An 11,696-nucleotide genomic window follows, 5' to 3' on the forward strand; every position below is an offset into this window, starting at 1 on the left:
TCAAGACCAGGCACATGGCGCCAACTTAAAAAAAATAATCATCGTTACCAAACGCAAGGTTCGTTCAGCGCAAGGTTCGTTCGGTAACGCTGATTACTCTGTTTTCATTTGGCGCCACATGCCTGGTCTTGAAGAAACTTTTCAACTATGGCAGGCAGTGTGACAAGCAAATAACAAAAATCGGGAGTGGGGGGGGGGGGGGGGGGGCTCTGTTCTTGGAACAGCCGAGCAGACGACGACGGCAGCAGCGGCCTTTGCTTAGTGCGCATGCGGCTATTATCGCCGAGTTTGCCGTATCACTCCATCACGCGGCGCGAACGGTCGACGCTTTAGTGATATCTGTAAAAATTGGGCGGGTGTACAGTTGTAGAACCCCAAACTAACATGGCTGGTTTCTTTGATATTCTTAGCAGGGTGTTCTGGAATACGATGTAGTAATGAAGCAAGCGAAGTACTTGGCGCAAGTAGTGGACGAGGCGCTGCGTCTTTATCCGCCAGGGCTCACGTAAGTACACTCTCAGTGAAAACCAGTGATGAGACGAGCATTTTTTGTCTCACATGTCAGAGAGTCGGGCTCACAAGTCACAAATAACGCATACTATAAGGAATTCCAAAGTTGTTCCAATCCTCGGTCCAACTTCGGAGTTTTTTTAAGAGCGAAGCTTTTTAGCAAGGAGCAATTTTTCGTGTCTGCAGTTCGTGTCTCGGAGGAGGAGGTGCAGGTAAGCTTTATTTAGCCTAGCTCTGTTACGGGGACGTGGTGGCTGCTGGCTTTAGCCTGGCGGCGACAATGGCAGCCTGATTCGTCAGGGAGGCTTGAACCTCCGGATCAGAGCTGTCCAACGCCCTCTCCCAGTGCTCGTCGCAGGTGATTGAGGAAAAAGGATCATTGGGGCAAGCCCACATGGTGTGGGATAAGGTGGCGGGAATGCCGCATGATGGGCAGTTCGGGGAGGGAAATAAGGGTGGGTTCGTGTCTCGGCACTTTCTTAAAATTCCAAGGAAGTGCCGAGTTCGCGCACGTGAGCGCGGGTTTTGCGGCGACCGCCCGGCAGTTAAGAAACCCAAGAAAATTCATAGCGCTCATGTGTGCGCGCATTGTGACGACCGCCCATCGTCCTTTGAGCCCGTTTGCAAAGCCAAGCGTACCCACATAGGGAGATTGGCCAAGATGGCTTTGACCGGCCGTCAGTTAAAAAAAAACAGGAAAATGCCGAACGCTCATGTGTGCGTGCTGCGTGGCGATTGCCCAGCGTCACCGGCTCACGTTTGCAAGCCAAGCATACACACTTGGGAAGTTGGCCAAGCTTTGTCAAAAAAAAAAAACTCCAGCGTTCGCCGATATCGTGGCACCACTTGCTCAGAGCCCCTCCAAGGTGATGTCCAATAATTATCACTTCCAAAAATTGAAGACAGCTCACACTTATAGCAACAATTATTCAGTGAAGGTCATTGCGGCAACGGAGAAGCAAAGCGGTTGCAATCGGGGATTTAACCTTCGTGATGGTCGTGAAGGTTGCGTACAGCTTCGCTACGTTCAGGTCTTACGCATTAGTGCGAGCTTTTTTCATTTTTTTTACATTTCCGCACGGCGCATAACAGTGTTGGATCCTTCGAACGTGGGCTAGGCTATAGCAGAGGTTAGATGTTCTCACTCCAGAAACAAATTTGTGTTCTAATGTAGAGGACCGCGCTGACGAAGACTATTACCGCGCATATTGGAATCGGGTGTCATTGAAATGCGAACAAAGCGTAAGTCTAAGTACATGCCGCTTCCGCCACCTCGTAGACTTACGGTAAACAATAAAAGTGACGTTACAGCCGCTATCTGTATTACGTAAGCTGCTGTTGTAATGGTCTATCCCAGCAATGTTACTCATTCAACGACAACACGTTGCAACGATGGCAGACTTCACAGAAAACAACTCACTTCGCGAAGTAGCTGGTTGGTTTCAGCTTCTTCGCGCACTACCATAGCAACTATATTAGTTCTGTTTTAATGCCAAAAGAATAGCAAGTAAATGCCAAGTGTTTTCGTAAATGAGGGGTGCGTGTCCCGCCACAAGCTAAAACGTCTGTATCCGTCCTGTACGTAATTGCCGTCTTGTTCAGCGTGAGAGTTGATATATTCGTTGAAGAGCCATTCATTCTGCAACCAAAATCAGTACCGTAAAATGTATTGTGACTATATAAGTGTTCCTTCTGCCAATTACTTTCCCTTTGGCTCAGTTTAACAACAAAACTGAGGGTGGCAAGTAAAAATGGGCGTTTTCCACCACTTGGCTCGTTTACCCCCTGCAACTAGCCGTATATGGCAACACAATTAGGTTCATATGAGTACCACCTAAGATAACATTAACAGTGCATTATACGCAAATGGCGGCACCACACATAGGTTTTCATCATTGCACAGTACACAAGCATTTATTGTATATAGAGTACAACTTACGTGTGCGCACCAGCGATATTTTATCAAAAAACGACTACCTTTACTCCAACGCTGGAGTTTTTTTTTTTTTTTGCCAATCTTGGCCAATCTCCCTAAGTGTGTATGCTTGGCTTGGCAAACATGCGAAGGGGACGCTGGGTGATCGCCGCAAGGAACGCACTCACGAGCGCTCGGCATTTTGTTGGTAGTTTTAACTGTGGACACGAAACTGTAACGATTTCCTAAACAGCCTTTCTGTTAAAAATACTGCGCACGATGCGCAAATGCCGCGACAGACAGGGTACTGATGCTCCTGAAGGTCATTATGTTTAAAATATTGGGAAGGATATTTCTGAGCAAGGAACAGCGATTCTTCGCCCTTCATCGGGGAGTACAAAAGTTTTGGCCTGTCCCATTTGATGAGGCGTCTGATGAGATGTAAGAGCTACAGAGCTTGAGAGAAATAGGCTGTTTTGCTGACCTTTTCGATTTATATTTCTGTCTATTTGATTATTGTTCGCACGCAATGCAGAAGGAGGGCCCGATGTTACAAGAACTGTCCACGGAATCCCGGCACTTCTGAATTAACTAAAAAAAGCGACATGATTAGTCCCTAAAATGATTTCATAGACAAAAATAGTTCGAGAAAAACTAAAGAGCAATACATTACATGAAATGGTGAACAATATAAATTTCAACATATTTACAGCATTGTTCAGAGGTTAAATTTAAACTCGAGATTGACGCAAAAGCTTTATACGAAATATGGTACGAAAAGGTTAACTCCAGAAGAGATACGAAAGCCAGTGACATTTGAGGACTGCAGTGAGCCATAAATGAGTTTTAATAAGAAAGTACCTAGATGTTGCTTTTTACCATTGCTGAACTGTGCTGATGTGTGAGAGGGTTTTGAATGTCTAGAGAGGAGATTCCATATTAACATTCTCATGAATTAAGCTGTAAATGTAAGTTGCAAGAGTATTAAAATCTGCATTTTTGCAGTAAAACTTTGTAAAGTCAACCGTATTTATTTCGACGTAAATGGCATACAAAAATGAAACACGAACACGAAAACATGAACCAGAAGGCAGAATTGGCACGATTTCATCCCATGCAAGTCAAAACGCCGCGTAGGTCAGTAAAAAAAAAAACTGTTAAGAATTGTGGCTTTCCCAATATAACAATAGCGCGCCAATATTGGATGTCAACGAACCGTATTTTTCAATTTTGTGTGTTCTGGTTCATATTTTCATGTTAGCTTTTTATTTGTCTATAACTGTACGCTGAAACATCCCTCAGTACGTTCAAAAGTTTGCAAGTGACGGTGCATGATGCAAGTGACAGTCCCGTGAACGGGCGCCAAACGCGACAGCAGCCTACATGAAAATGCGCATACGGCAAACGATGTTCTTTCCAAACCAAGGTTGTCCGCGAACTCTCGTAACTCATTCCAACTGAACATACGCACTCCGCCACCAGCATGTGCCCCACACGCACGTATTTCAATGTATCCTGATTATTCTGCAAGTCGGTAGGAATACCCGAACACCGTACCGCTCGAGTTTTCGTCATCGTAGCGCTCCGATGCTTCGCCCTTCGACTATAGTCTGAGTGGCCTTGGTGGGTACGGCATCGTCGCATTAGAGACAATATGTCAAACTGCTGCCCATGGAAATTACTAGAACAAAAATACTAGAGGCTTACTGTTGATGTTATGCTGCCGGCCGACAGTACATAAGCTCATTCAACGTCGGGTGTTTGGCGTAAAAGTTGACCGCGTGGTGCTCACGTGCTGCTGACGTGGCGGGTGTATTACCATTGAGATAATTCAGGCAGCCCATTTCACCATATAATTATCCTTTTCCAAGCTCACATCCTGTCTAGAACAACAGCGTTACCTGCAAGAAGTTAATTATTCGTGGCACTACCGTCGTCTTTTCAAGTTATGAGAAGCTGTTGCTGCAGCGCGCGACCCCAAACTGTTTCAGGACAGCTCTTCACTGGGACTCTTCGATTTACAATCTCGGACTTACCGCAAACTGCAAGAGAAGCAGTACGGCATTCGATTTTCCCATGAATCCCTATGGCTTCGGGGAATCCTCGGACTACCCGCGGACTATCCGCGGTGAGTCCGAGACTGTAAATCGAAGAGCCCCAACTATGTGTGGCCTGGGTTTGCCCACTTACGAGTTTTTACAAAGCACAACTCTGCAACGTGTACTCGGTATGCTGCCACAAGCTTGGTTGCTCTTATTCCTACCGCGCCAGGCGCTGCAGGCTATGGTATTCTTTAGTTATTTCAGAAAATAGAAATTCGAGCGCAAATCGTCAGCGCGCTTATTCGTTGGTGGTAATTGCGACTGAGCCGAGCTGGATCGCGATCGACTGTTATTGAAATTGGCCGTTTAGCAGCGCTGATGCAGATATAGTTTCATAAGGAATAACTCAATCGCGTTTGAGAAGGCCAGAGCAGAAAGAGATATACTTTGCATATTGATATTAACTTAAATATCTCTTGGTAGAACTGCAGTAATAACTGTGACTTTTACGATGGTGCATCTTATACAAGCACTTTTTTGTCTGCAGAGTGTGGTTTAAAGGGTGTCGAGACTGACATCAATAAGCCATTCATGCGTCAAAAAGATGATAATTCTCAGTCGTGATATTGAACCACACGAGTGCAGAAAAAAACTAATGCATCTGCTTCATCTTTAAGGGCTTTGCTATCTATAACTCCAACTTTTTCATCTTGAGTTCCGTGTTCGCGATCATCAACACATGCATAAAACAGACACGTTTTCTTTTAAGTTGGGCGCTCCGGATTGATCAATAGTATCAGAAAAAAGCCCTATACTGTAAAGTTCCGAAAGAACGCCCACCCAAACTACAGGGATATAAAGATAAAAAGACGGAACGGGCGAACTTTCACGACAGGCGCGAAGAACTACAAAAAAGGTGGCCACACCACCAACCGAAAGTGTGGAAGTATCAAGTAGACAGCCGGAAAGGCTCTGACACTTTTCTTCAGAATCAAGTCATCGGCGGTCTTCGCGGTCGCGGGACCTTTTTGCCGAGGGAACTTCCCGGGCATTCGGACGAGTCGATGCTAGCGCGATTTTAGGGGGGTGGGCGATCTTTGTTATCTTTAAATAAATTGAATATTTCACCCCTAACGGGGCTGGTCGATGTTTCGGGGGAGCGTGGTCTCTCACAACCTTACTGTAGGTACATTTTTGCCTCTTACAAATACGTCACTATCCGCAGGTTTATGACACGAAAAGCCAAAGAAGATTTCGAGTACAACGGCATCAGGTTCAAGGCTGGAACTTGCTTTATGGTGTCGCAGTACCAGATGCTGAGGGATCCTAAATGCTGGAGTGACCCTTCGGAGTTTAATCCAGACAGGTGCGGTGTTTTTCTGACATTATTATTTGAAAACGTCCAAATTAGTTACTGTTTGACTAGACGTGTTAAGCTTCGCACCTTAGTGCATAACAAACAAAAAAAACATTGCCCCTCTTCTTACAATCCGAGAGAGATGTAATGACAAAATTCTATGGCGGTATCATAAGGAACTGCTCCGGTACTTTATGAGAGCTGGCTCTAAATTTTAGTTGAAAGGAATTACTTATGGGAATGCAATTCAGGTGTATATAAATAAATCATTACGAGTAACGCGATCCAAAATGACGAGTGCGTCTTCGACGCAGGAACTCCTGAAAAACCAACGGCATGCAGAGCCTCTCGTTCACCCGTGATTTTACGTGAAAAAACGCATTGCGAACAATTTTCAAGCGACCAGTGTGTTCTGTAGGTGTTTGAACAGCACGACGCGGTGGTGCTTTATGTGCGGATTCGATTCCCGGCCGCGGCACCCGCTTTTCTGATGGAGGCGAAAAGCAAAAACGCCCGTGTGTTCGAGATTTCGGCGCACGTTAAACATCCCCTTGTGGTCAAAATTATTCCGGAGCCCTCCACTACGGCGCGCTTCATTGGGTGTGAAGCGACGGCGCGTTAAAGGGGCCCTAAAAGGCGTTTTGAGCACACTTAATTGACTAGCGCAATCGTTAGATTGGGTCGTCAACATCATCTGTGCCAAGTATTACTCTTTTAGGCACAGCGGAAAGCTCACACTTTTGTTGCAAAGTTTGTCGCTTTTTTCTCACCCTTCCCTTCGTGTTTTTGGACGCCGCCATCTTCACATGTCTACGTCATCGATTTCCAGGTGTTCGTCATGAGGTAGACATCCTGGTATTGGGAGGCTTTTTCACGCACTTCCGGCAGAGATGAGTCGTCTGCTCAGCATCGACTCGCCGGCTGATCTGCCAGCGGAGTGCCGGAGTGCTTGAACATTTTACGACAAACGAAACAAGTGTAAACAAACGCTTAACCGTTTGTACTGAATGCAACAGGGCTATAACACGACATGGATATTCTCTTATTTGAGTACGTTCCATAAAGAAAGCGTTGAAGCCCCGTGGCACTTCTTTCTTGCAATCGCCGAGAACGCCCTGAGCCGAATGCCCGGGTTTGACGCATACATTTTATTCAACTTCCAAACAATCCAGAGATGCGTTTCGAACGAACACAACGTCACAACATGCTTTGCAAGTCCGAACCGCGATTGACAACGATGGGTTGCCTCCTCCTGCCCCTCGTAAATTCGGCACTCACCTCGCGCGCGGTTTGCGGGGACGATCAGCAAGTCACTTAACTAGCGCACAAGCAGAGATGGCTTTTAGCAACGCACACCCCATGCGAGGTTGAGTCTTACGCCGCTCGAGAAAGATAATCCAGACCATGGGAAGCACTATACACCCGCAGAAGCACAACGTCGCATTTCATCGCGAAACAAAGGCGTCCACAACACACACACCATCGCCTCCTGTAATGCCAAACGCATCTCGCACTTCAAATGGGAGTGAGTAGCATGCCTGCAGTGCCTATATGCCGCGAGGTGGGGCCCCAAGATGAACCTGGATCACGCAACCGTAACTGGCTTCTAGAGCGGTTTGTGCCTTGTTGCCAGGGCAACCGATGTTTGATATTGTCAAAGAAATGGCGCTCGCTCCAGCGCTAGAAAGCTCAGAGCCGCGGTGGAGCATGTTTTGCCCAACCTTGGTTCTATAAACGTTGGTTTTGCCAACGTTGCCGCCCTCCACCACGCGTCGCCCCAAGCTGAACTGGCGTTTTGTGCTCGGGTTCTGTATCGGTTTAAAATGTCTTTTTTACATGCCGCCGGCAGGAATTACCAGCGCCACAAAATAAGACCCGGCACCAGCGGGGCCACATCTGATACGGTGCTGTTTGGATAAACAGTGCGCGGCGCATCAAGGGAACGAGCGCACGACCCTCCCCGTGCGGCTGTGAGTTCGCCGCCGATAAAAAGTTATGTGCCGCCAGCAACGTACACCGCGAAAGGGCAAGGCCAGGCCGCCGCACGCATGCGGCCAGATTTTTCGTTCGCTTTTCCAGCCTTGAGCGGAGTGCGGGATTCATGGTGTCAACAAAGCTTGCCCGTAGCAGACAGCAGTGTGAGCAGCGCAATAGCGGAAGTACGTCACCGCCGAGGAGCGCAGCATCATGGGAGGGAAGGCTCGCTCACCGTCACCAGCGTAGAGTAAGTTGAAAGGAGGAGGAAACGCGGCGCGACGATAATGCGCGGTTTTTGATTTACGATTTCTCAGCTAATACTCATCGCTTTAACAAAATTCTTGCGGGAGGAGATTGCTAATACATTGCTTTATTTGGTTACATGTACATCCACGCATCGGCGGAAGGTATTTCAGGACCCCTTTAAACCCCCCAATCAGTCAATCGATCGTGCTATATCTGCAGGTGGCGTCACGTGACCCGTGGTATCGTGGCGGGCATTTTGCCGCACAATTTCCAACAGGGATGCGCGCTGCAAGCTGCTGGGGCGACTCCCGTCAACACACGTCGCCTCAACGCCTTACGTACCGTTCGGTAGCCCTCCATGCTGCTCTGATAAATGTGTAAAAAGCGCCTGCCCGCTGCCGAACCCCGAGGAACCCCGATAAAGATTGAGATTATGTGACGTCACCGAGAGGTCACCGAAAATTGTCTGTTTTTTTTTAATATCGAATAATTTGATCGACGTTTGTGATTAAATTGACAGTATTCTTATTAAAACATAAAGGCCTAATGAACCAAACGTATATTTTTTTTATTGCCTCTGTAATAATGTTGGAGTTTTTGTTTAGCACACACCATGACTACCAGTGCAGCTTTCATACGTGCAGTTATGGGTATGATATATTCTGTTTCTTTTTATTTCAAACTGAAGGCAGTTTCTTCAAATGCGCAGGTTTTCCGGCGATCATGACACCGTTCTGCGGCACATGCCCTTTGGCGTGGGACCCCGTAACTGTGTCGGAATGAGGCTGGCGCTTTTGAAGTTAAGGTACACGATCGCCAGATTATTACAGAATTACCGCCTGGAGCTCGGACCATCTCAAAAGGTGGGCTATAAGTTTTAAGGCATGTTGCTTTCAGGCGTCGCGTTAGGTCTGTTGATTACTCATGTCCCTTATACAAAAGGCTGAAAATAAAGGCAACTCTGTATTTCTAAAATAAATGAAAATCGGCGTTGCTGATTTTAGCGCCAGTTGTAAACAATGTTCTTAAATGAGAAAACAATGCTGAAGTGCACCTTGCAAGAAGAAAGTTACTGGATTATTTATTGCGAAATTGTATAGTGTCTCTTTAAACATATAAAGCATGAATGATTTCGTACCAACTCGCATTCCTAAATGAAGGTCTTTTCAACACAGCCCAGTAATTTGTTGTACGTTATATCACTGAGGACGTAAAAGTTGCGGTCTACATGCCACATAATAGCAAACGTCGTAATATTTCTCCCGTTTCCAGGGAACAATGGAAGTGGGACAGTACGCGATGGTGTCGACACCAGGAAGGGGCCCCTGGATCTTGCTTCGCAAGCTGGAGGATGACCGTCGTATAAAATGATCTCAAGCAACGTACATAGACAATAAAAAGACGTCTTTCAAGTTAGACGTTTATGTGTGGAGTGAACTGAGTGATCGCCTTAGTGAAGACGATTACGAAGAAACGTTCCTCTGGAAATAGTCTTATTACCTGCATTGAATGCGAAAGCTTAGCGAATATGACATTTTTACGGCTACATCATGTTTGGGCCTCTTTTTTTGTTTTCGTTTCTTCGCCTTAGGCGTAATTACTCGGTTAGGCAGGTAAGGCAGGCTGGCCGAAATTCAAGCGGCAGCTTCCCCGTAGTCAGAGCGCTCTCCTCCACGTGCACCTGCTTTACTTACGGGCCGCCAAGTTAACCTGTCGCGCGCCATACATCAGGCTAATTTTTATTGCACCATTTCGCCCCAGGGCATCATGGTGATGATGATGAATAAACTTTATTTGAGTCTAGGTACTGATGTTAGGGCACCCGCCCGGTGGGAGACTGCCTTAGTCCTGGATGCCTTGCACTGTACTGGCCATCCGTGCCCTCTCCACCAGTTGTCGCTGGTGTTAGAGACCGGAGCTGGTCAGCAGTTCCACGCACTGCTCATAGGTAGGGTTGGGGTTAGGGGTGCGGAAAGGGGATTGCTGGCTCTCCACTACCATGTGCTACAGGGTGCCTGGTTTGGGGCAGGATTTGCATGTGGGAGGGTATGGTGTGGAATACATGGCATGTAGTAGGGCGTTATGTGGGTAGGAGTTAGTCTGTTGTCGCCGGAAGGTACTAGCTTCATCACGAGAGAGGTTCGGGTGGGAGAAAGAATTGCAAAAAAAAAGCAAAGTGACGGAGTGGAAGCGGTTTCATGCATGACCGAATTATTCAAAGCTTACCAGGGTTCCAGTAAGCACAGTTGTAACGCATTTGCCTCCTGCCCTGTAAACCGTGGTTCCAATCCCACTCGTATCCAAAAATGTTCGAGTTATTATGTTCGAGGCTCAGTGGCTAAGGCGTTGTGCTGCTGAGCACGAGGAATCGGGTTCGATTCCCGGCTGCGGTGGCCGCTTTTCTTGTGGAGCCGAAAAGAAAAAAAACACCCGGCGAAAAGAAAAAAAACACCCGTGTGTACGAGATTTCGGCGCACATTAAAGGTCTCGAGGTGGTCAAGATTAATCCGGAGTCCTCGACTACGGCTCGCCACATCGCCTGCGTTGCGTCGGCACATTAAACCCTACAATCAATCGATTTATTAACGCGATAGCGTTATTAGGCCCATTTTTGGATTCCCTGTGCCTGGTAACCGTCCGCTATCAGCCGTACTAAACAAGCGCCCGCGGAAATACAGCATCGCTGCCACCCAGAAGCTACAGCTGATGCAGCCACATGCGAGCGCTGGCCTTAATCTATAATATGGCGGGCGCGGGGGGTCAACTGAAATGTAGAGAGGAGGAACACGATACTACGGCGGATACGCAGGAAAAGACACGCATTTTCAGCAGGTACCATGCCTGTGCAGTGAAGTTCGTCCAACGCCCAGCCGGTGGTAGCATGCTCGGCAGACATGGTCGTCAGCTGTGCCCGCAACGGCCTTCATCACACGAAAGGGTCTTCCTGCCGTAAAATATACATACTATTTTCGGTAATTCACGTGCCGAAGCTACACTTGTGCTATGAGGCGCGCCGTAGTGGAAAGCTCCGGAATAATTTCCACCACCTGGGAATGTTTATTTTGCGGTGAAATGTCGACAAATGGGCGCCTAATTCAGTTTTCCGGTTTCATCAGGAAAACGGCCGCCATAGCCGGGAATCAAATCTGCATCTTCGTGCTCAGCAGCGCGACGTCACTGTCGAATAAAGAGAAAAACGCGCCCCACGAGCGCAGCCAGCGCCGGGAGCTCGCTCAACGAGCGTGGCTCCCGCGCAGCAGTCGATTCGTAGGCATCTTTGATACCCGCTCTTCTCGTTCCCTTTCGCCACGGTCACACCCACTGAGCCACCCCGGCGTGTTTTCCACCGGAACTGATGCCTATCTAGAAGAGGGAGCAAAGGATTAACGCCAGTATATCAGAAATCAAGGAAGAGGTTGGTTATAAGGAGAAACGAAATAAAATAAAGCCCAATATATAGGATCTAATCACATAAATTTTCAATGTACTTTTCAATACTCCCGAGGATCCATATCCGCTGCAAGATCTGTTTGGCAAACGATGGAGGGCGTCGCATGGTCAAGTTAAAAACTGCCCTAAAATATAATATGACGTGTCTTTCTCGTTCCGCGCAAGTGTTGGCATGATTATGGCGAACCCTGGAGTTTTT

At 47.3% G+C, this 11,696-nt stretch overlaps 1 protein-coding gene across 3 annotated transcripts in view; it reads left to right on the forward strand.

The window, feature by feature from the left end:
• LOC144174432 (cytochrome P450 3A14-like) overlaps nucleotides 1-9,465 on the forward strand; it is a 36,486-nt gene extending 27,021 nt beyond the window's left edge. For 2 of the 3 annotated variants that reach the window (XM_077703146.1, XM_077703144.1), the window contains exons 12-15: nucleotides 411-505; nucleotides 5,693-5,833; nucleotides 8,757-8,910; nucleotides 9,320-9,465. In XM_077703146.1, the coding sequence (XP_077559272.1) occupies nucleotides 411-505; nucleotides 5,693-5,833; nucleotides 8,757-8,910; nucleotides 9,320-9,418 (489 nt within the window). In that variant the 3' untranslated portion in view covers nucleotides 9,419-9,465. The remainder of the gene's footprint in view (nucleotides 1-410; nucleotides 506-5,692; nucleotides 5,834-8,756; nucleotides 8,911-9,319) is intronic. The other variant, XM_077703145.1, reaches the window with a different exon arrangement.
• The last annotated feature ends 2,231 nt before the right edge of the window (nucleotides 9,466-11,696 follow it).

This window comes from Haemaphysalis longicornis, unplaced genomic scaffold (genome assembly GCF_048455015.1).
Source record: "Haemaphysalis longicornis isolate Haplotype H1 unplaced genomic scaffold, Haemaphysalis longicornis Haplotype H1 scaffold_3, whole genome shotgun sequence".
Taxonomy (NCBI): domain Eukaryota; kingdom Metazoa; phylum Arthropoda; class Arachnida; order Ixodida; family Ixodidae; genus Haemaphysalis; species Haemaphysalis longicornis.